Below are 26,232 nucleotides of genomic sequence, written 5' to 3' on the forward strand. Positions count from 1 at the left end.
GGTTCGTGTAACGTGCTGTTGGTTTGTTGATTAGAAAGTGACCACCACCACCGTAACTCTGCTGATGCAGACACTTGGTTCTCCAGCGTATGATGGGTTCCATTGATGCTACAGGACAGCACTCCGATTCCTTTCTGTTTGCACATCATATTTTCTTCAGAAGTCTATAAGGAGGAGTGGGGTGTCAAATTTGTTTCACCCACTGCCTGCCACTCAATTCAGGAAGTGAAATAAGTGAAACAACGGTTATGTTCCTGAAAAGTTTTTTTTATTTTTCTTTTCACCTTAGTGCTGTGTCAAGATTCATTAGATGAATCGTACTGTAGCCGAATTAAACTTGTTCTACTGACCAACCTTTGGCAAAAGTCCCAGAAAATCACAAACTACTGACATTATCCAGTGTGTCATCTTCACACTCACTCCTCATGTGTCCAGCATTTGGCTACAATCACACACACACACACAACCTATACTGGCTGTGGCTTGCCAGTTGCTGTTGTTGTTCTGGCCATCATAGAATGTGTTTCTCAATGTGGACTCACGGAAGGGGGTGTTTCCTATCACCTTACCCTGCCAGTAAAGGACAAGGCTGTGGGTAAGTGATGGTAGGACAGGAAGGAGGTTGGCGACTGTCGTCGTGGCAATGGGTGACGATGAGTTACGATGAGTGCTGCATTAGCATATGAGGGTTTTATGTGAAAGATAATGATATATTATACGTCTGGGTGTCTGTAATCGTGTGTGTGTCATCTTGAAAGTCAAAGTTAACCTAAAAATGAACACACACACACACCCCTCCTACAACTACAGTCATTACCCCCCCCCCCCCCCCTCCACACACACCCCTTTCTGAAGGTTACCAGTCATCATGCAGACGAAGCCAGAAGATTGGAATGGATTGATGGGGGTAGGGGCTGAAGTGTGTGTGTGTGTGGGGGGGGGGGGTGTATGAGGTTAAAAAGTAACTACAATTTTGTAACAACAGTTACTGATTATAAGACATTTCTATTGCTTCTATAAAAAATACAATATGCTTTCAAGAAAAGCCTCCCACCTAGCATTTCCAAAAAGTGTGATTTTTCCAATATCTTAATTAACTTAATTGTTTATAAAACAAATACGATGTTTTAACATCTATTGAGATGAGAAATGGTTTTCTTAACTCTAGGTGCTTGTGTGCCATTCAAAGCAGTTACATCGTTTGTAGGTTATGATGTTTGCACACAGCACTAAAAATGGCAGTATATGAGACAAATATTGCGTTCTTCTGTAGTTAAAAAGGGTTTTCTATAGCAAACTGTGTGTTTTTAACTTATGTGGAGGGGTGATACGTTTTTTTCGCTTAAAAAAATATAGAACTGAAAAGCTAAATGAATGAGCTCCTTGGCAATGCCAAAATATACGACTTTTGAACTATCAAATTTTACCTCATCTGATCAACTGTGGTGTATGTGATCTGTCTTCATCATCCTCGTCACATCTCATACTACAACCTAGAAGGAAGCATACTATAAATCTCTTAAATAAAGTATCAACACAGGTGAATGACACCTGGATGCACACATAAGCAAAATTCAACCTTGACAGAAGGAGAAAACACACTTTTTTATTTTCTGAAAGAAAAGTAACAGCTTACTTTAATACCAACCTCTCTCCGATAATAGCTAGCTAAGATCAGTCCTGTACCCCCTTGTGAAGCTCTGTCATGAGTGTGCAAGACAAAGCACAACAGTATTTAATGTCCACTTCTCAGGCCTTTACTGAACTCAATCTCTGCCAACATCACTTTGATTTCAAGTTATGTGAAGTTGCATGTGTTGTAATCACCATTTCTATTTTGATCATTCTTTTGACCATGTCCTGCAAATGAGGCCTATACATGACTTGCTTCAAGCTTCACTAAATGCCAGTAAATAATCAGGGTTGATCACATGGCTCCATCACAAATATCCTGTAGTAGAATGAATTCTGCGTATGTGTAGTATATGTTATATGTAAATTACAACTGTTGTGTGTGAAATTGTGCCTTTATCATGAGCCACTATGCTTTCTTTCTTCTTGGGTTTGGTTTGTGTCATCTCTGTGACATTGCGTGTTTACTTCCTGTATCTCAGAGCATACTTGCAAATGAGACTTTGGTCTCAACTGACTATCCTGCATCAATAAAGTATCAAAAGGCAATCTGGTTTTGATTTGAGAAATTCATGAACCCTTGAGCACACATTGCAGATGGGATGAGTGATGTGACACACACATGGTGAGGTGCTGATAATGTTCTCTCTTGTGGTCTCCTCAGGGCAGTAACGTGGTGGAGGACCAGGATCTTCTGGAAATCGGGATCCTCAACTCGGCCCACAGACAGCGCCTCCTGCAGGCCATACGCCTTCTGCCCAGGGTAAGAGTCGTACGATATACACACACACACACATACACAAACATCAAGTGTGAGGTTTTGGTTTCCGTCAATTTATTTGGACCGAATTGGGACCGGGCTTTGTTTGACTGGTTAAGTTAAGTTACTTTCAGACAAGGTTGTTACTGTGATAATCAACTAATGGGTATGTCTCAGTGGTAGTGCAATTTGATTGATACAGATGTGAGGTCGCAGGTTCAAATCCCCTGTATGTTGCTTTGGATAAAAGTGTCTGGCAAATGAACATACTTATTGTTATTTATTTATGGGATTTTTACCGTCATCTATTAAGCTAAGGTGAAGCCAAAGTTGTCAACTGAATCTTGGCACTTCTGTGAACAAGTGCCTCTATTCTCTCCTCGCTGCATGATCGCAGCTCAGGGGAAGAGGGAGGGAGTAGTGTGGTCATGGTTCAGGGGACCAGTTGGGTTTGGGCTGAGTCGGGCTAGAGTCCCGCCTGGTTGCTTTAAGCCTCTGCTATGCTCTGGCCTGGTCTGGACGTTCTAACAATAATACGGGCCCTCAGATTTGGGCTAGTCTTGAAAGGCCTCAGTTCAGGTCAGACTTAAATGATCAGGTCAGATCATAGCTCTAGTGCATTTTACTTTTAATGTAAACATGAGGTCCTGTACTGTCCGGGTTAGTAGTAGTTATTCAACTTTTTTGAGAGTTCCTGCACCAAAGGAAGGGGGTGGATCAATGCTTGTCATAGATCAATGGGTCCTAAACCTTACTTTAAATCTGGCTTTACGTTGTGACTTTAATTCTTGTAGATACTGTTTACATACAATTGCAAAGGAGTAAATACAGAATGTTCACATACACAAAAATACTGGTGCTGTACAGACAGACCACTGATGCTTTTCTGTTCTCTCATAGTATTCAGCATCATAGACACAGAAGAAAATCTTGAACGTTTTTGAACTTCTTGAAACTTTAGGAAAGTCAAAATTCTGATGAGTTATCATTTATCAATCTGACCTCTCTAGACTTGCATGTTTTCATTAGAGGAAACTTTTCAAGCATATGTTTGCTGTGGTATATGTAGTATCCAAGCTGTTGTAGTTGTTGTTGTTGTGGGCTGCTGACAGCATAATGAGTATAGGACACTGCAAAGATGGCGGGATTGAACTTTATAAGAACCATATTCAGGTAGGATACAAGGTAAGTGAAGCCAAAGCTTTAGACCAGGGTTCTCCAATCCTGGTCCTCGAGGGCCGCTGTCCTGCATATTTTAGATTTTTATCAAGCTCTGTGGAAGCCTCCACAGAGCTTGATAACAACTCATTCATTTGAATCAGGTGTGCTGGAGCAGGGAAACATCTAAAATATGCAGGACAGCGGCCCTCGAGGACCAGGATTGGAGAACCCTGCTTTAGACAGTGGGGAATGAGGATTCTGTCCAGAATCCCTGTGTTGTGTGTCTGCTTCTCTGTAATATGCCTGAATTAAAAAATAAAATATTAGTGGATGTCTATCATTAAAAAACGTCCTAAGGTTATACTCTTCTCTTACTAATTGCCTTCCTCTTTTTCACAATTTCCTTAAACACTTTGGCCCTCATGTACGTGCATTTGCAAACGTAGTGTTATCGTGCCATGGCCAACCCGCAGATAGCACATGCTGTGATACTTCAGTTTACGTCATATTTACCAAACCTGCAGTTCATTGGGTAATCAGTGACTTTTTCCGCCCACTATACCGTAAATTGCGAGCATTTAAACGCGCAATTGAATGGGCCTCCTTCTCTCTTTCTATCATGGATCAGGCACCAAAGTCAAAACAGCAAAAACAAAGATTTAGTGATAACAAAATTGACGAGCTTGTTCATGAGGTAACAGCGAATTTAAATATTATACCGGAATTCCGGAATTCCTCACCGACACAAAAAAATGCCATCTGGACCGAAATTACAAATTCCAGTAACTGTAATATTGCATGGCTGCTTAATCTGTAACGCGTAATGACTTTACATTTATTCATTTAGCAGATGCTTTTATCCAAAGCGACTTCCAAGAGAGAGCTTTACAAAGTGCATAGGTCACTGATAACAACAAGATAGCCCCAAAAAACATTGCGGGTAGCCAAAACATGAAGCACATATTGTGAACAACCAAAATAAGTGCCAAAGGGAAGAACCACAAGAGCATGTAGTTAAACAAGTTACAATTAAACAACATGAATCGCTATAAGTGCAAGTGTACCTGTAGAAAAGCAAGCAACAGTAAAAAATATTTCAACAATTTAAATCAGTTACCACTAACCAACAAGAGCAGCAAGGCTCTAAGCAAGAGTCATTGTGATCCTTGAGGAAACTAACATGGGGTCCAGCAAACCATTCCTAAGTACCGTTGTACTCCCGGAACAAGTGCGTCTTGAGCCTTTTCTTGAAGGTGTGGAGACAGTCAGTGTCTCTGATGGATGTGGGGAGTTGGTTCCACCACTGGGGGGTCAGACAGGAGAAGAGCTTGTGTTGGGACCGGGTGCTCTTGAGCGGTGGGACCACCAGGCGGTTGTCTGAAGAAGACCGTAGGTGACGAGTGGGGGTGTAAGGCTGCAGGAGAGACTTTATGTAGTCGGGTGCAGTCCCGTTCACTGCTCGGAAGGTCAGTACCAGGGTCTTGAATCTGATGCGGGCCGTGATGGGTAGCCAGTGGAGGGAGATGAGGAGCGGGGTAACATGGGAGCGTCTGGGTAGATTGTAGACCAGGCGGGCCGCCGCGTTCTGAATCCTCTGGAGAGGGCGGGTTGCGCATGCGGGTTGAACACTTTGTGTTCACTCAACTGAAAAAGTGTGATCCTTGTGGCAAAAATCCTTTCAGCTCGTGTCCTTGGACTATGTCTTCGTCTTGCTCGGATTACTGCTGCCATTTCACCAGAAGGCATATGCAACGAAACCCGCATCCTGGTTTACACCTGCTTTTAAGAGGCGCAGAATTTTCACAGCAAATGCACTTTACGCATCCCCTCCCATCTCTTGATGAGAAGTGCGGCATGTTTTTACATACCTCGTCATGCTTTTACGCCCACGTTGCGAAACAAATACGCCTGAAATGGGCGCAAAAGCGTTACACGAGTACATGAGGCCCTCTGTTTTTAGTGTTAATAGCTCAAGCAATCAAAGGTGTTAGATGCTGGTCGCAAATTTAGATGTCACTAATGCCATGGTAAATTTAGTTGTGCAGGAAATCTGTATTATGTCTAAAAGTCACATTAATAAAGAAAATCTATTCAAATAAAACAAAAATTATGTCCATCATGTACTGAGGACTACCCAGACATCTGAAGAACTATCTAGACAGCCCTGGCTCTACAGTCAGTACAGATACACGTTGTTGAAGTTTAATGGCAAATCTTTAAATATTTGTTTATCCAAATATTCACACATTCCCAATTATTTCCACACTTTAGGTCAGTGAAAGGATGAAACGGTTAAATTAGTATGTTTTAATAATAATATTAAGGCATAAGGAAAGTATTATAGGCTACTGTTAAATAATGTGGCTTTTACACTAGGTCAAGGAGTCAAGGAGGGAATGTGGTTTGCTTGCCTAAACTGATAAGCATGACACTAAGAACTCCAACAATAGATGAATAGAAATTATACTTTAATCAGCTGCAAATGTTGGGTGAATAACAACTAATCGGCTTGGGGAGAGATCACAAATGTTTAACCTCTCCTGCCCCATTCAGATATAAAGGCTACAGTATGTGCTATAAAAGCAGAGAGCACTTTTAAGTGAGTAGTTGAACATCTGCAGGTAGCAAACTTCTGAACCACAGAAAACTTAATCACTGCAGCAATGGGAATATGTGAGCAAAAACTCTATTGGTGTAAGGCCATACGACTCCTAGTCTAGACAAAACATGTATTATATTGTATGTATCATAATATGGCTTGTGACTATAAATCATGTTTTGATTGGAAATGGATTGGAAATCCCCTGATAAAGATATCAATGACTTAATTGTCATTTGGCATTTCACTGCTTATGGACTGTCCACCATCCCATGTACACCCACCCAAAGCACATACAGTTCACTCTTCTACTCTAGATGCTGTCTAACATAATAGTTGTTCTGTTCTAATGTCCAGTACAGTTGATGACAACTGTTAATAGTTTTTGGAAAATCTTTATGGTTAGAAATATTTGGTCAACAAGAAACCCCAAGAATTGGACAATGTGAAAAAAATAAGCACAAGGTCTGCTATGATTTAATGTGAAGCTTGAATGGCTTTGGGACATTGGTCACACAAATAGACCAGCCATGTCCCTTCTTTAATTAACTTCTGTTTTTAACCACTACACCAGCAGACACTTATGTTTTACTTGGAAATTAATTGTACCCCAGCCAAATACTGTATACTGAAAAATACAGTACATAGTGTATAATTAATATAATTAATTATAATTTATTATTACAACTCAAATTTGTCATCAACTGCTGCAGAGTAGACCTACTTCCATGTACATGATCTCAGAACTGTAATTGTTTGTTTTGCAAATACTTTAGACATTTGCTAATCAAGGTAGCTTGTAATAATGTCCATAGCATCAAATTGTTTCTGAAGTAATAAGTGCTAGATAATGTCACTTAGCTTGAGTTAAATTGTGACAACTTAGCAAGGCAAATAATTGGGCAAATTGTCACAATTTAACAAATTGTCTTTAATCAGTAATAACTGTGTTATTATTCATAAAATACTTTTTAAGCAGGGCATTATTCTAGCTGTGAATATCTAATAAACAGATCTTAGTAGATACTAACATACTACACATAACTGAAAACTGTGACACAACCCCCCGGTCTTTCTTACATACAAGGATGTACAGGTGTCTTTTATGTATTGAAAATGTTTTGATTTGGAAATTTTTACTTTTGCGACTGTAAAGAACAGATGTCCACTCAATAAGTAGTTAAGTGTAAAGTTCTCTATTGAACAACGTGGAGGTAACACAGGCAGGTAGCTAATCAAACTTATCCCTTTTGCATTAGCCTAAGACTAACATATATCTGCTGATCTCATTTCCGGTGACGTCACTCGTAAGGTCACATATACATGTACACATTATATGACAGCGACTATGCATGCAAGGGATGGAATGTATTCCATCCAGATGTGAGGCAGGGCTGCAGCATGATTGGCCAAAGAGTAGTTGTGTAGGGTTGTCCTGTGCTTCCTGTGACCAATAAAGGAAGTGGGGGCATAGCTAATTCCATTATAGCCATTCTGCACATTTAATATTGAACTTTTTAAAAACTAATATCTATATATTCTAATATGTGTGTGTGTGCCTGTGCCAGAGCATTTGTAAAGTGTGGTTGACATTAGGAACATTCAGAAGGGATGAATTAGATTAAATACATATTAATATTGCACATTAGTGTGACACATACTAAAGCAGATTATGAATACACATAAAATTACATGTAAATGTAAACACTCACTTGTGTGTTTACATTTACAAAACATAAGTAGCCTAAAAATCTGTACTGGTTCATGGTGAAATAGACATAAACACTTAAAGGTGAGGAAGGGGGTGGCAGAAGAGGAGAGGAGGAACAACAGTAGGAAAGGAAGAGGTATAAAGATTAGATGTGTGTATCCATAGAGACTGAAACCGACTGTGAAAGAGACTGCATTGCCATAGCAGGGGTAAAAGGGGGGAGGAGGAGGGAGAGAAAGAGAGCTAAGCTTACAAAGATAAGCAGGCATCATACAGCAAGAGAGAGAGATGCGGATCTGCCTTGACTTTCTTCTTCAGTCAGCACTTTACTCTCATCCCCGCAAAAGTTTTCAAAAGTAAAAACTCCTTCAGCCACCCTCCTCCCCCTCTTTCAGCATGTACTCTTCCTTTGCTTTGCAGTTCCCTTCTGGAGAACAAGAACCCCACTATTTCTGCCTCTAAAGTTTTTGTGACTAAATTGCTAAAGAGAACGTATGTGTGTCATTACAGACCAACAAACGGTCATGTTCACATGCACGCGGGCATGGCATACAGACTAGTGTTCAATTGAATTGTTTTCATTTTGGTCAAGTCTCTGTCTGTCTTGTTACGATGTGAATGCTTGTGTCACCAGTCAATTAGCATGAAAAAAACGTCAACGTTGATGAATTTTCTTAAAGGCTGGTTAGGTAAGTTTAGCAAAACTGTCAATTTTGGTTTGAGTTTGAAAGTGTCCAACCCAAAATATCCCCGGCCTCCCTTCAAAGCCACTCCTCCAAAACACATGAATGCGCTGCCTCACGACTGCAAATAGTGCACGGCCAGAGTGTGCGCAGGTAGGTAGTTAGATAAGCAAGTAGCCCATCCAATCATTGCATTCAGTCCGAATGCAATTATTAGTCGTGTTTATTACAGTCCTGTGACAGCCACGGATATCAGATTTATTTCTGTATTAGAGAGTGTGAGAGCATATGGTTTAATGATAGCTATCAGGATGTGAAGTTTATTTCAGGAAATATGACAAAACAAATTCATAAACATGACCTGCCCTGCCTTTAAGTCTATTCTATTGAATCATTGAGACTAAAAGAGTTGCCACGGCAGAGCATTGATGTGTGTATTTAGTTGAATGTTTAAAGCACATTCATGTGGCAATAATAAGGAGACGAAGGAGACACAAAAAGGAGCTGAGTCACCAATGTATCTCTCTTCCTCTCCCTTTCCCTCTTCCTCTCCCTTTCTCTCTCCGTCCTTTCTCTCTCTGTAGGTGCGTCCCGTGGGCTATGACGGGAACAACCCCACGTCGGTAGCGGAGTGGCTGGAGTCCCTGGAACTGGGAGACTACACCAAGTCCTTCCTCATCAACGGCTACACCTCCATGGAGCTGGTCAAGAAGATCTGGGAGATTGAACTCATCAACGTGAGCTTGCAGTTTTTTTTCTTTTAAGCGTTAACTTATTGGAATGTTGTCAAATTGAGGGAGTCAGGTGGCTGAGCGGTTAGGGAATTGGGCTAGTAATCAGAAGGTTGCTGGTTTGATTCCCGGTCGTGCAAAAATGATGTTGTGTCCTTGGGCAAGGCACTTCACCCTACTTGCCTCGGGGGAATGTCCCTGTACTTATTGTAAGTCGCTCTGGATAAGAGCGTCTGCTAAATGACTAAATGTAAATGTATGAGCCTTTGGCTGTGAATTCTGGGACAGAACGGAAAAAAGGAGGGAATTTCTTTGTGCTCGTTTTCTGCCATGTCACTTCCTATTTCCTGTATTTGTTTGGCCAATTAATTGGTAAATTGATCTTCAATGGCCATGGGTAACCAAGTGCACGTGGGAACATGAAGAAGGCTGTACCTTCTGTGCAAAGTGTCAGCACTCCTGCCAGGTTATGACTAGTTGGTGTACTGTATATTGGTTTGAGGGTCAGAGTTTAAGTTAAACCCCTCGGTTGTGTAGTGCAAAACAAATTTCCTGTTTATTGACTTCCGTCTACCTGTGTCCCATTACTGTGGTAGTTTGACTGGTCAATAGCAGTGTAGGCTTAGATAGGACTTCATGCAGTTTATTGTAGACCACATAGGTTTTTACATCGGTTGTCTTTCCTTCTGTCTTTATAATGCCAGACAATCAGCAAAAGTGATTGATCGATCATTCGTTTAAAAGTGTGTAAATTTACCAAGCAGATGAGCCTTGCAACGAGGGTTTGCCAGCTGCAGTCAAAAGAGGACGAGAAGGACTGTAGAAGAAGGAAGAGAAGGAGGAGTAGATGGATCTCCTCTCTTTCTCACTCACTACTCTCTCTCTCTCTCTCTCTCTCTATTTCTCTCTCTCTCTGGTGCACGTGGTGCATGCTGAAGTGATGAACGAGGAGCTGGAGGAGGTGGAATTTTGAGTTACATAAGTATGTGGGATGTGATGTCTCACCCAGCTGAGATGCCACCCACGCCGTGCGTGCGAGTGTGTGTACACTGATGCGTAATACCGCGGCTGCATCTCCGTAGTCTTCAGAGGCCCTCTCGTCTCTCGGCAGGAAACTCTGGCAGTATTTAACCCCAGAACCCCAAATAAGACTGCCTCCACATCCATGGCAGGTAGCTCCCATCGTTCCCCCCAGATAGGTCAAGATAGTCAGAACCAGGGGTGGAGGCCAGAGGGGTGGAGGCCAGAGGGGTGGAGGCCAGAGGGGCGGAGGCCAGAGGGGCGGAGGCCAGAGGGGCGGAGGCCAGAGGGGCGGAGGCCAGAGGGGCGGAGGCCAGAGGGGCGGAGGCCAGAGGGGCGGAGGCCAGAGGGGCGGAGGCCAGAGGGGTGAAGGCCAGAGGGGCGGTGCACGGAACAATGAAAATGGTGAGCGTTTGTAACGCACACACTTAGCGGAAATGTCACAGCATGCCAGTTCTTGGTCTTAACCAGACTGCCCTCTTAACGTTGGTGAGGGTGACTGGATGTGTGTGATATGACAGTTAAATTCCAAAGTGACGCAGCGCCCCTCGCAGTCATGCTCCTGAACCAGCTCTGCATGTGTGTGTTTGCGTGCTTGTGTTGGCAACAGTGGTGAGGGATGAGATGGAGGTAGAGGAGTGTTATGAGGAAGAGCACCGCTAGAGGGCAATAACGAGAGGTTGTGATGTGACAGGATGTTACAGTATGTGAATGTAATGTGTGTGTATGTGTGTGCACCTGTTTCTTTATGCTTGTGTGTATGTGTGCGTGTTTCAGTGCATTATAATTCAATACAGTACACTGTGTGTGTGTGTGTGTGTGTGTGTGTGTGTGTGTGTGTGTGTGTGATACCAGAGTAGGAGTTCACTGCTGCTACCTCTAACTACCAAGCAGACAGAATGAAGAAAGAGACAGAGAGACAGAAAGAGAAAGAGCTTTTAGAATCTGAAAAAGAGACATACCGTATTTCTTAGAATAAACGCCGCCCTCGAATAAACGCTGCACCAAAAATGAACGTTGTATAATAAACGCCGCCCTCGAATAAACGCTGCACCCAAAAAATCTGAAAACGGTTATTTAATTGGTTAAATTCAACCCCAGTAGCCTATTTATTACACATGTAGGGCCTACATAACTTTCTGTTTGAAAGCTAACGTGTATGAACATTTAGGCATGCTGCTTCAGATTTCTATGTAGAACATCTGTATTTGAGACAGTTGTACTACCAACGCACACCTAATTGATAGCCAATGAGAAAGGGAGTTGCCGCACTCATAGACAAAGAATAGACAAGGAGGTCAGCGGTAGTAAATGAAACCTGCGTTTTTAGCAGCATGATTCATTTGTCACAATGCCAGCAACGAAGTTGTCTATGGCTTCACTGCAGCTACAATTCACGAGATCACCCTTACTAATTAAACGCCGCCCTCGAATAAACGCTGCACCAAAAATGAACGTTATTTAATAAACGCGCGGCGTTTATTTGAAGAAATACGGTACCTCAAGGAGCAGAGAGATGCAACGAGAGAAAGAGAGAGAACTCTGACAAATAAATGGGGGAGTGGAGATAAAGAGAGGTGAGAGGGAGTGAGGGAGAGAAGGAGGGGACAATAATAGATTTTCCCTTTGCCATCCTTGGTAATCACTTGATAATCACTATGGGCAACAGATGCTTTGGGTCCGGAGAAACAATAGAGAAGAGATGGGTATTGTGGTAACATTTAAAAGAGTGTGTGTGTGTCTGCATATATGCACAGGCCTGCCAGGATTAGAACCTTACTGTGCTTGCAAAACCTCTTAACCCTTGTGTTATCTTCGGGTCATTGTGACCCCCCCACGTGTTGCGACAACTTTACCTCATACAAAAATAAAGTGAAGCATTTTCTTTTAACCGTCGGGCTGTCTCACACCCTCCACAGCGCGAAGGTTAAAAGAAAATGCTTTTTATTTGTTTTTTTATTGAGCAAAGTTGTCGCAGCACAATGATGGGTCGTTGTGAACCTTCGGGTCATTGTGACCCGAAGGCAGCACAAGGGTTAATTGGATAAAAAATACACACACACACAATAGGAGCTCACACACTATTCCACCCAATGCCTAAGTTCTTCCCTTAATTTTGGCTCAATTCTTCAAGCGCATGTGGTAGAAAAATTGTTGAGGAGATTTTGCTTACTTCCATAGTACTATATAATAAATAAACGGTACCCTTTTCCAATAGTTTCAAAACCTTTAACCCATTTCTGACTGTGAATTTAAAAGAAAGAAAGCTTGACAGGGATACCTCTAGTGGTCAGTAACACAGCTGCAGTTACATTGAGTGTCCACCAGATAGAGCGGTTGCCTCTAGGTTCATCCCTCCGCATCGGTCGCCACGCAAACCAAAGTGGAAAAGCTGCATTAAGCCTAGAATGGCAGAACTGGAGGAGGAAATTGCTCTCATTTTCAAGTGACGGCTCTTAGCAGCCCAGAATGGGGTAATTAGAAAATTCACTTTGATTCAAAGAGACTTCTTTTTTCTCTCACAGTTGCAGAGGAAAAAGTTTGTATTTTTTCATTTTCCCTAAGGACCATCTACTTAATGCATCTTAAAGTGGGTCTTCACTTACAGCAGGAATAACTTTAGATGTGTCTATCAAGTTGTGAGAAAAGAGATATTTTGCATCAGGTTTGAGACTGTAATTGTATGTGTATCTAGTAGCCTAACATATATAATACAGGTTTGGATGTAATTCTTCTTCTGTAATCTACTAGCATGCACCTGTAGACATATCTGTAGGGATTTTATGTAATTTGATGCAGTTTATGTACCTGTGTGAATGGCTTTATTTAGTTGTGCACTTTAACGTGTTGCTTTGAAGAAAACAAACATGTGAAGACATGTTTGTGTGAATGACGCTGGATGCTCGGATGTGTGTGTGCATGTGTTTTCGTGTCATAAACCTACAAGGTCTGACTTGTCTTTTGCATTCCTGTTACAGAATACCTTGACTAGGAGAATGAGCAATTCCACATGCAAAAACACACTCACTCTCTCTCTCTGTCTGTCACACACAGAGAAACACAATGTGCTTTTATCCGTTCTCTGAGCCCAGTTGGACCCTTCCAAGGATACAATCATAGGACAGTCATAGTGGGCGGTCAAGAAGTCGTAGAGCGAGTAAAAATAGTGCCAGCGCTTCTCTCCTACTGGCACACTGTTGCCATGACGGTTACTGGTTACCATAGAGACCACTGTAGTGTTTGTTCATGAAACAACTTGAAATCAGATGAGTGTATAAAATGTTGTCTGTGTGTGTGTGTGTGCGCATGCATGTGTGTGTTTTCCCATGTATCATGACACCTCTGTCACCTCTCCAATGCACAGATTGTCTCACATCACATTCCCAGATGGTTACTGCGTACATGAGCCACAGCAGGCTTAGCGGCTACACACACACGCACACACACCTCAGGTAGAGATGAATAGTGTAGGACATGTAGTATGAAAATGTGTTTGTGCACATCTACACTTTTGTGCCTGCGTTCTAATATTATCGTACTGTGTTCATTTTGATCGTGGGCGCATTTGCCTTGGGACTGCGTGTTCTATAATAATATATTGTAATGGCAGATACAGTTTCAATTCATGCCTTTGTGTGTGTGTGTGGATATTGTGTGGCAGACCCTAACACGGTCTGACTGCTCTATCCCACAGTATCACATGAGTAGAACCTCATAAAGAGATATTTAGGTAGAGTGACTTCAGGCAATGGAGATTGGGTTTCAGGTAGATACAGACACACACACACATACACACTGTCTCGCTCACTGTATCTCTCCATCACACATGCTATCTATTTCTAACCCACCCAAACACACTGTCAGAATTTTTCTTTTCAACACACACTCCATACAAACACCAAATTTCCACCATCCCACCTGTCTTAAGCGTCATATGTGTGCGTACAGTGTCTACTACATGTCGAAATTGTATCCGAATCAGTTGGCATAGTTTGGGTGCTGACAGTTTCCTGCCCTCGGTCTGTCTCTAGTTCACAGGACCTGTATTGTGCAAGGTCATAGGATGGTGAAATTCAGATGAGTCAGCATGGAAAATCCAGATAGATTCAGAACAACTTGGGGCATAAGGAATGTTGAAACGGAGAGAGAGGGACAGGTAGAGAGAAAGAGAGAAGGGAGGAGAGGAGAGGAAAGAACAGAGATTTTTGTGTGAGTTGTTTCTGTTATCAGGTCTTTGTCTAGCCCTAACTGTAGAACCGGAACATATATTTTTTGGTTCACTCTGGAGAAACAAAAAATCCCTTTAGAAAACTCTTGGTGTCTCCGTTCGGTCGTGTCACGTTTCTGTTGCCGATATTTGAATAAAAAATTATTGGAACCATAATGTACATTTGGGGAGACACAGCTGATCCCTTCTTGCCTGTACCATTTTGCCTCGGTGTGTCCAGAATGAGATCACAGAGAGAGATTACTTTGAAGTCTAGGAGACAGGGGTGGATGTCAGCTGAATGGCTTTTGAGAGACACACACATAATCTCTGTCTCTTCAATACATACTTAATATCCCTCTTTCTCCATCTTTCTCTACCTCTCTCTCTCACTCCCCCTCTCTCTCTTTCTCACTCCCTCTCTCTCTCCCTCTCTTGCCCTTATCTCTCTCTCCCCCTCTCCCCCTCTCCCCATCTCTCTCTCTCTCTCTCTCTCTCTCTCTCTCTCTCTCTCTCTCTCTCTCTCTCTCTCTCTCTCTCTCTCTCTCTCAGACACACACTCACCTGAGGTGCCAGCCCAGCCTGTGTGAGCTTGTCTCTAGATGGGCCGAGTGTCTCCATAGTAACAAGGTGGGGGAGAGAGAGAGAGATTAAGCAAGAGCCAGCAAAGGGGGGGGGGAGAGAGAGGGAGAGAACGAGACACTGTTCTTGGTAGAGAGAGCACTAGGAAAGAGAGAGATTGGGAGAGAGGCCAGTACTACTAAGAGAGACGGGGGGGGGGTTGTGTTCAGAGCGTTCAGGCAGCTACATGTACAAGATCCAGTCTCTCTGCCGCAGCTGAGGGGAGAGGAGGAGAGGAGGAGTGGCAGAACATCGGAAACCTCCGCAGAGAGAGAGAGAGAGAGAGAGAGAGAGAGAGAGAGAGAGAGAGAGAGAGAGAGAGAGAGAGAGAGAGAGAGAGAGAGAGAGCGTGTGGAGAGCTCATGTAGAGGAGTAAGAAGATCGGCGGAGAAGGAGTGTAGCAGGGAAACAGGGATACCGGGAAAGGAAAAAAACTTTCACTCCTCTTTACTATTCTGCCAATACGGTTTTGGACTTGGAACTGGACAGAGGAAAAATTACTACCAAAAAAGAGAGGATAGAGAGAAGGGGGGAGAGAGAGAAGAAGACTGCACTCCTTCAGAGAGAGATAGAAGAGAGAGACTTCAGCGTTCTTCTCCGCGGCGTGGACTAGCGACTCACACGGAGTACCACCCCCCCTCTCTCCCCTCTACCTCCCTTTCACAGAAGACAGGTAAGAATTCTGCGTTGAAGATAGAGGGAGAGAGGCAGCGAGGGAGGGAGAGAGAGAACGATCTGGGGATGGAGGGACAGTGTAAAAGCAGGAGTGAAGGGAGAGGTAGGGATATGCATGTTGGTTGTTGGGAGAGACGCGGGGGTCCATTGATTCCATTGTTCTTTGCTTGCCACTCTCCTCATCCTCTGCTCTCTTTCTGCGTCTTTCTCTCTCTCTCTCTCTCTCTCTCTCTCTCTCTCTCTCTCTCTCTCTCTCTCTCCCTCTCTCTCTCTCTCCGTGTCGTTCTGGTCTGTGCCCTGAGGTGATGAGTACATATGAAACGCCTCTCTGGTGTTCCATCATCACTGCTGACTAGACTCATTTACACCTGATTAAATTACATGTTTGTGAGTGTGTGTGTGTGTACACATTTTCTGTTTGTGCACGCGTATTTTTCCAGGAGTTATATTTAATCTGTATTTACCGGGGGAGGGGGTGTGATGGGGTTGGTGGGGGGTTGCTATGCGATTGTCAGTCTACGCGTATGATTCTACAGTGTGTGTGTTTACATTTCTACTTACAGTATGCTGCCACAAAATGCACGTGTGCACCTCACACACCAACACACTCTAACCTGAGCTGACACATTCTTACACACACCCAGTGATTTAGATTAAGAAGGACTGCCTGACATTATCTAGTGATATCACATCACAATAGAAGACAGTGTTCTATTTGGTTGCATAAGAGATTAGTGTTCTGACTGCTGGGTACCAGACACACACTCATACATTCACCCCCTCAAGGGCAGGCACTCTTCTACTTTTAAAGCCGCACCCTGTACGCCCAAGAATGTTGGCTTTAGATCTATGTGTGTGCTCAGTGGTAAATACTCCCATTACTGGATCTTCTTTCCAGAACTCCTCTCATCATGAGGACATGGACACATTTAGCATGCTCGCTAACTAGATAGATCATGCAACCCAACCAGCTAGAGTCTACACTAGTTCAGAGTTATATGATTTGTCTTGGATGAACTTTTTTATATTTTTACTGGACCCCACCATAGTTGAGTTAGAGAGAGAACTGGAGTGCAAGAGATAGATGAGATAGGGGGTGGGAGGAACAGGTGAGAGAAAACAGATATGGGGAAAGAGAGTGTGTGTGGGTTTGTAGGCATATGTGTGTGTGTGTGTGTGTGTGTGTGTGTGTGTGTGTCTGTTGGCGTGTGTGTTTGTGTGTGTGTGTGGACATGCATGGTGTTGTGTGTGTCTGTGTCAGTAGGCATGTGTGGACGTATGTGTGTATGTGCATGGTGTGTGTGTGACTGAGTGAGTGTGTGTGCGTGCGTATGTCGAAGATTTAGCATTATTAGTTTTTCCACAAGAGCCGTTCAGGTCCAGACAGGAGGCAGGTCAGCCTGGAGGAAAATCCTCCACCTGCTTCTAGACACCGCAACACCGCAACACCGCACCCTTCCCAACCCACACACACACCCATCCCACCAACGCACACATGCATCACAATGCACACAAAAGCATCACAACACAGAGACACAACACACACACCCATCCAACGCGCCCACCATCTGTTTACCTCGTCGACCAAACACCAGTCAAATCCTCACCCGCCACCTGCATGGTGACACTTACAGCATTTCGTTTCCCCGGCGGCCATTAATCATTTCATGCCTCGGTCAAACTCGATTGGGTCAGTCCCTTAAATGTTTCTGACCAATTCTGGATCAGATGAGCTTGACGACCAAACCTTGACCACGAAAGTGGAATTGATAAAAGGACCCTGAGGTGAGTGTCAATCTTAGCCAAACCCAACACTCCCACATTCCTCTGCCCCTGATATTTGAATTGTCCTGTGGAACTTGAGGCTTGTTTGGTCAAAGAAGGGGTACTCCGTGTCTGCTGATGTCAACAACAGAACCACCAACCGTGGTGGGATACACGTCATTCTCATGCAGATAAGTTGACGCTTGTGGAAGCTCTCCCATCTGTCCAAAAGCCTGTATCTTGCGCCCGCTGTCCAATAAGCAGCAAACGGTCACAGTTAGTAGTCTCACATCCAGCCGTGTAAGATCAGTTAAAAAGTCTGTTTCTGACAACAATGACAACACTGTGCTGTGTGTGTCTGGAGTCATGCTGTACTTTTACTGTAATGTAGTTCTGGAATCCCCCACTCCCCAGCAGGCTGCGGTTTTTATGCCTCTTTGACACACTTTGAAGTATCAACTTAGAAATTCATAACCCCAAAATAAGCGGGATACTCCACTTTTAGAGCTTCTACAGTAATCTGATACATCCTATCTATAGAGGCGTGCGTTGTTTTTCTTGGTATGCAAGTGTGCTTGGTTGTGATGTCTGTAGGTTAGATGAGAGGAATTGTGTTACATTTTTCTCTCTCATCGACATTGGCTAATTTCCCCTCGCTATCTCTGGCTGTCTTGCACTTGCGCCCACACACACACACATATGCATGCATGCACACACATACACACACACACACTCCATAAAGCTCCCAGTCACACATTGGCTATTATTGGAGCCGTTTCCATCTCCATGTAGGAGGTTTTCATGCAAGCTCCTCTCTTATTGGCTTCTCACAGTGAATGAAACGAGTTCCATCATTGGTCTCCTGGACTACATCCTTTCCTCTGCACCGAAGGCCTCTTTACATATCAGCCCTAGAAGCTACTCCACTCCGTACGCTGGTTGCTAGGCAACCAGTGGTCTTTGGTTTCTTTCCAGTTGTCCCCCCAGCATTGTTGAGGGGAGGTGCTTGCTGTGTGTGTGTGTGTTTGTTAGGAAGGTCAGGATCAGAAGAAGAAGCTGTTGCTTGGTGAACGTCCGTCCACTGAGTGATGGAGAAAAGCACGCATGTGTGTGTGTCTGTGTATGTGTGTGTGTGTTCGATCCAAGGTCAGCAGAACAAATCAGACGAACACAAAAATCCATACCATCTTATGAAAACCAACCAAGGTTAGACCAGGGTTGTGCATGCTACAAAATGGGGTTACCTGATCAAAAATCCCTACTTTTTTTAACATGGCAAAAGTGACCCACCAGAGTCACACAACACAGGTGAACTTACGAAACACACACACTCACGCATACACACACTGGTAGTTGGAGTCAATGCGGGGGTCTCCAAGAGGATGTAGGGAATGAAGCTCAATCAGACTCCATTAGGAGTTGATCCAGAAGGCATAGCCAGGTCATGCGAATGTCTTGGGGTCGCGACCCCACAGAAATATTGACAGGGAGAGGAGAAATAAATACACACAATAACACAGACGTACACATACACACACAACACGTAAAAACACACACACACAAACCAATGCAGACGTGGTTGTAATGGCTGAGCGGGGTTGCGATCGATGGAGCGGAATAAGAGAAGGGCTTTTAGACCCTTGAGCTTCCTCTGTTCGACCGGGAGCAAACCCACTTGGTCGTTAAGCCAAATCAGAGACTTCACGTACAGGGATCTCTCTCTATCCATCCATCTATCCATCTGTCTATCTACAGCTCCCTCTCTATTTATCAATCCCCTCTTTCTTTCCCTGTTTTCTCTCAGTCTCTCTCATTCTGGTGGGTTGTCAACCTTAAATAGAAGGTGGGGGAGAGAGTGTGGAGACAGAGAGTCAAAAAAACAAGAGACATCTACTGAGTGGTCATTTAACGGAGATGATAAAAGATAAGCGGAGGAAAAAGAGAATAAAGAAACTGATGGAGAGTTGAGGCCGGGGATGGAGAGAACAAAGGACGAAGCCTGTTGTGGAGATAAAGGAAAGACTGTTGTTCTCTCTCTCCTCAGTCATTAAAACTGAGATGGTAGTCTGAACACAGACAGTGATTTAGCTGAATCCCCCACCCCCACACACACACACCACCACAACCCCAGTGCTTCAGTGAACTGGCCGGTCCAAAAAAACAAAAATTTCTTTGTTTCTGGGTCCTAAATTAAAGGAAGGTCCTCGTTCGGGGTTGAGTGACCAGTGTCGGGCCGCGGTCAGGCAGAAGGGTAGTCTGCTAGGCTGTAGACAGCACTTTGTTTGAAGCCGCTGTCTTAATCTACGTACCGTTTGCAGGTCTTGAAAGTCGAGCCAGCATCCAATAGCACAGTGAACGCATTCAACATTTACATATTGATTTTGCAGACGCTTTTATCCAAAGCAACAAACAACTGTGCATCATAGGTGCAGATAATCAACAACTATAAGTCCACAGTTCTGTAGTTACTGCAGTGAAACACTGTGAATATACTCTTGTTGGATACATGGATAGTTACTTTGTAAGATAATTAAGATATTTTGACACACTAATGCCCTAATTTACACTGTGCCACTTCACCCTCATTTACCACATTTATTCCATCTCAGTGTGACATACACTCTGAGCTAGAAGAGAGGTGTGTTTGTGTGTGTGTGAGTTAGTGAGTGAGTGAGTGAGTGAGTGAGTGAGTGAGTGAGTGTGTGTTTCTATGTGAGTGAGGGTTGGAGTGAGGGAGTGCGTTTTTGAGTGACTGTGTGTGTCTGTTTCTGTCAGGTCAGATAGCTCTAGGTGGTGGCCCCGATGGCTTATACGTGTAACCGTATGTGTCCGAGATTCTAGGATAACCCAGTAATCAGGGGAAGCCTTCTCTGGGACTAACTGTTAGTTAAACAGGATCACTCCATTGATCCGCCAACACAGTCAACACAGACACACACACGCCCTCCCAGTAAACAGACACACACACTTACATCCTTCCAGTGAACAGACAAACACATACAGTAAACAGACACACACACAGTCAATAGACAAACACACACACACGAGAAACAGAATGTGATGTAATACAACTGACTGTAAGTAAGAATGAAATACAACTACTGTACTTTAGCTAGCTTATGTTCGCATGCACACACACACGCACATGCATACACACGGTGTGCATCTGCTAGACACCAGAGGCTAAATGAGCTCCTGAAGTGTTTCATAGTAAGGAAAGTGAGTCAACACCACAGAGTAAGTAACCTCGTTTGCACCCTCAGGCATTGCCCCAGCTTAAACATATATCTAGAGATGAGGATAGATAGAAACACAGTGACAGACTGTCACTGTATCATACGAGAAAGAGAAAGATCGAGGAGGGGGTTGCAAAGATAGAAGTCTAGGAAGGGACAGAGGTAGAGAGGAGAGTGATAGAACTAAAGGAAAGGGCGATATTTGACCGAGCGCGAAAGACAAACCGGCCACGGAGCAGTGACACAGGAATATCAGAGAGAGAACGATCAGTTTCATACGATTTTTCTCGTTATGATAACATTTTGATTCAATCGTTTTCCTTGACAATTGAGGACAAAAATTACATCCTGTCCCCAGTGTGTTGTAAACTCATCTCGGTGCCTCTGTGTGGACTGGTGATGCCAGGGCTGTGTTGATTATTATTGATTATATGTGATGGACGGAAATTAATGGAAAGAGATTAGGTGGTAAGGGAGAGAAAGAGAGAGGGAGAGAGAAAGATAGAAGCAGAGCAATGCAGAGGGAGAGATAAAAAGAGAGTCTGAGAGAGGGGGGGTACATTGAAAGCTTACAGTACAAAGTACAGCACAAGTCACAGTCAAAACTCCAAGGTACACTATGCAAAGAATGTGTTTCATTTAAATGCAAATGGCAGTATGGGGCAGAGAGATAATGTGAAAGAGAGATGCGTGGTGTGTGTGTGTGGAAAGTTCCCTTTCATCCAGGTATAACAATGTAATCCACTCTCTGGGCACTTCAACAGCATGTTTAAGCCACGGTGTGTGTGTGTGTGTGTGTCAGCAGGGGGGTCTTAGGCACCATCCCCTGTGGCATCGTGTGTGAGTGTGACTAATGTGCCTCTGTATTGCCATGGCGACAGGTGAACACGATGGTGGAGACATGTCCAGTAGATGAGGTAGATGGAGTGCGAGGAGAGGTGGGGGACAAGCTGCCAAAACACACACACACACACACCACAGATACACACACACATCAGATTAATGGCTCTTCATAGAGCTAATAAGTAAGGCTTTTATAAAAGAGGAATTATTATAAAATGGGCATTAGGTAACCAGGATTTCAGTTTGCATTCTCAGAAAAATATATTTTCTGTGACTGTGTGTAATTTTCCGTGAATGTGTGGTAATGATGCTAATGAGAGAGCATGGGGATGAGGCAGTGGGGCGTAGGAGACCGACACATTACAATGCCTCTTGGGAAAAGACAGAAGGAGAAAGAGACGAGAAAATGGGAAAAGCAGAAAATATAGGAAGCCCAAATACCCAAATCACTGAAATGTTGCAAACTATACAGAAGCAAAGAAGATTCCAGATGCAGAGAAAGAGATCTGGTGGGAGAAACAGACATCTTTGTCATACGCCAATTAGTTCAGCAAATGTCACAACCAGTAGTATGTGAAATTCTCCCTTTGATCACTGCAAATGTGCAGATTATAAACCTTTCATGTCATGTGTAAGAGAGCAGTGTGGGGAACGCCTCCCCTAATATTTTTGCAGATTTTCTCACATGGTTGAGAATTTAGCTTGTCGGTTTCCCGTAACACTATAATTAAAAAAAATCCCCCCTTTGATTCATGAATTTTGCATTTAAATGTAAGTGTATTTTTTTACACTGCTTTGAGTGATTATGTAAATCTGAATGAATCACTCTGTTGCTGTATTGTTAAATGTTGAATTAAAATGTGAAGTTAAAGCTACCTGGATTTTGGATGAGTGTTTTGGTTAGTGCAGATTGTTTTTTCATACTGTAATTTATGCTTTACGTTTAATTCAATCTACACAAGTTCTTCACAAAAGACATTTGGATAGTATCTATGCAACACAAATTAGTGTGCTGGAGAAAAGTGAATATTTCTGTTCTCTGTTTGTGAGCATGTGTGATTAGTATGCATGTGTTTAGTTTTGTGTGTAGAGAGTGTGTGTGTGTGTGCTCGGTGTTTGTAAAGTCAGTGTGAGTGTAAGCCTGCAAGTTTACTGTGTATGTGCTTGTATGCAATAGCAGATGCAGGACAGTAATTGGTGTGTGAGGGCTGGAGATGAGAGAATCATTATCACAGTGTGTGTGTCGTGTGTTTGTGTGAGTCTGCAGCTCTGACAAAGAAAGACTGTTGGTTGAATTATTGAGTCATTAGGCTCATGGCTAGGCCTCATATCCTAATTATCTCTTCTACCTGAACACACACACAGACAACGTCTCTAGGAATGTGCTGTCTCTCTAATGGCAAGCAAACAAACACACACTAACACAAGAACATACGCTAGTGATGTTGTGCAGCAGAAGGACACTGGCCATCTTGGAAGCAGTGCCAGTTAGGACAAGCAAAACAACACTAACTATCTGTGTGTGTGTGTGTGTTGTGAGTAGGTCTACATTTTCTTGGCCGGCTTGTGTCAAATTTGCATTTAACTGCAACACTTATGGCCCACTAATAGGAAGCCATGCGGGTGCAGATACACAATTATGATAATAACAATGACATGATGTATGCATATGCTTTGCCCTGGATGTTTTTTATTAGCCGATCATCACCGTGTGCTCGAGTGCCCTGCCGTTTAAATAAAGTGCGGGCATGTTTAATCAACTCTTTGATTTCGTAGGGGGGAATTTTATGAATAAAGCTTTTGGCAGCAAGCTTATACCTTGAAAGTGAATGATGTCATGATCCATTATAAACAACAGGGGTCTCATTTATAAAGCTTGCGTACGCACAAAACGGGGATGAAAATGTGCGTACGCCACTTTCCACGCAAAGGTTGTGATTTATAAAAAACAAACTTGACGGGAGAATGTGCGGTCCTCCACGCAAACTCTGACCCTCCCGTAGGCCTACGCACATTTTGGAAGCAGTTGGAATTGGCGACGCAGATGACCATACTGTAGTCAGACTGCAGAAAGTGAATGTGGGAAGAACATTACTCGTAATATTTATATATTTTGTTTTCCTTACACACGTTTTTTTCACTCGGTTTCATAATTATCATGAAGATTAAATCCAGCAGTGTTATTTGCGCTTGTACTGACTGATTATTGTTCCATAAACACCTTGTACAATCCAACTCAAATTTTAAATCAAAATTCAGCGCTGTATGTCTCACCATCAGATTGTCCACTACGGGATGTAGGAGGGGGAGATGCCCGAGCCCGACTGCATGGAATACAGGATAACATCACATATCCTACCTTTAGATAACTGCAGAACACATTGTATAACTAAATATATTTCTTTAATACTGTGCATATATCATCATATGTCAAAAACTGGAAATACAGTCGTTAAGATCCCGCGCAATCGCTACACTCCACGTCCTCGTTATCAGTCCGGACTTCAATAGACTACTTGTTCATAACAAAACACTTTTGTTTTAAAATTGTATCTCAATTTGCGGTATCACTGGCACAGTTGACGCCACTCGCACAGTTTTTTTTTTATTGGTGATCCAACGGCCACCAAATATTGTGGTTTTCGGGCCTCCACCAATAGGTTAACAGTGTCTGAGAAGTTGTCATGCGCCATGATTCACCGTGAAGAACAATCGCATGCCAGGGTCATTAATATACTGGATTAGCATTCATGAGGTGCTTTGCATTGACTATTTATGGTTAAAAATGGGCGTGTTCAGGGCGGGGTACAATGCTGATTCACGTACGCACACTTGTGGGTAATCTGTGATTTATAAAGGGAACATTGCGTACAGGTGTGCGTACGCACGGTTTTATAAATCTGAATTTTTGTGTGCGTACGCCATTTTAGGATTTTGGGCGTACGTACACTTTTAGTAAGAATCCTACGCACAGTTTTATAAATGAGACCCCAGGTCTGTAATGGTTCACGGTTAACATATGCCCCCCCACCCCCTCCCTCTTCCCCAGGTGTTAAAGATCAGCCTGATTGGACACAGGAAACGAATCCTCGCATCACTGGGCGACCGGTTACAAGACGACACCCCGCAGAAACCGCCACGGGCCATCTCCCTAAGGGTGAGGGATAAAGTGTGTGTTTGTGTGTGTGTGTTTTCCAGCCAGATGTGTGAGAAGATGCCAGTCCCCTCACAGCAATCCTCTGAGGAACATGGTGACCGAGTTGGGGAATTTTTCCTATCATTGAACAAGACAGACACAAAATGGCCATCACCCCATCACAGTTTCCTCCCCGTCGGATAATCCCGGATGCTAAATACAGGCAACAGGTTTAATTTCCCCATTGGTTAGGGCTCTAGTCATCCACTAACAGCCTCATGGTCCCTCTGTGCGAGAGGCCCAGTAAAAGGCCTTGACTCCTGGGGCTCAATTTGATCTGACAGCCTGGATGTGGCTGCTCCTCCTCAGCCTCCAAAGGCCTAATATCTGCTCTCATTCTTACAGAACAAATTGATAGTGACGGACAGGAAACGCCCGTTCTGCTCACTAGCTAAATAATTTTGATGTCCACAGATGGATTCCAGCATACAGTGTGTGCTTGTGTTTTGTGTGCAAAAATATTATACGCAGTAATGTAATGGCTGAAAAACACTAGTAGGTGTGAACTGCATTCAGCGTCTAGTCAACTCTCCCACCATTAGGAAACCAGGAAGGAAAGTTAGGAGACATTGTTAACATCAGCTATGTAAGACAAGCCTTTTTTAAAGCATTTCTGCTTTATTTGGATAGAGATAGTGAAGATAAATCCAAATCCAATATCAAATCCAAGATGGCGCCGTGGATGGCTGCCTCGGCCGGTCAATGCGCTCTGTTTTGTTTTGTCTGTTAAATCAGTGTAGTGTGACTCCGGTGCCGCAGGCTTCGTACACCACCTCCGAGCGTACTTCTCTCCAACGTGCGTTTGCTGCACAACAAACTGGACAAACGTCAGCTGCTGCTGGTGAAAGACTTTCATTCATCTCCTGTTTTGCGCTTCACGGAGACAGGGCTGTGTGAATTGATCCTGGTGAGAGCGGATTGTGACACAGAACTCTCAGTGACTTTAACAAAGGAAATCTCAGCCATGAACTCCCCAAATACAGATAATTCATAAATGCCCAACCAGAGAAGGAAATACTCTGCTACTGCTACACCACAGTCAGTAGAGCCTACCACGCCATCCTCCGAGCAGCACTGGGACACTGACCACGCCATGTCCACCTGATTCCTGCATACAGGCAGAAACTAAAGCTCTGTAAACCTGCTGTGATGACATCAAAACAGTGGACCAGTGAGGCTATGGAGGATCTGCGGGCGGACTGTACGGACTGGGATATGTTCACGACTGCTACCAATAGTCTGGGTCACGGAGGATGTGACGTCGTACATCAGCTTTTGTGAGGACTGCTGTATACCAACACGCACCAGGGTGAGCTACAACAATGACAAACCCTGGTTCACAGCAAGACTCAGACGAATTAAGTTGGACAAGGAGGAAGCGTTTAGGATTGGG

General features: G+C 43.5%; 1 protein-coding gene across 1 annotated transcript in view; it reads left to right on the forward strand.

Moving 5' to 3' along the window:
- Nucleotides 1-26,232, forward strand: part of anks1b (ankyrin repeat and sterile alpha motif domain containing 1B) — a 227,704-nt gene that overhangs the window by 182,378 nt on the left and 19,094 nt on the right. Inside the window, 3 exon segments of the mRNA XM_062482750.1 lie at nucleotides 2,297-2,395; nucleotides 9,131-9,283; nucleotides 24,693-24,800. Of these exon segments, the coding sequence (XP_062338734.1) occupies nucleotides 2,297-2,395; nucleotides 9,131-9,283; nucleotides 24,693-24,800 (360 nt within the window).

This window comes from Osmerus eperlanus, chromosome 17, assembly GCF_963692335.1.
Source record: "Osmerus eperlanus chromosome 17, fOsmEpe2.1, whole genome shotgun sequence".
NCBI classification, from domain to species: Eukaryota; Metazoa; Chordata; class Actinopteri; order Osmeriformes; family Osmeridae; genus Osmerus; species Osmerus eperlanus.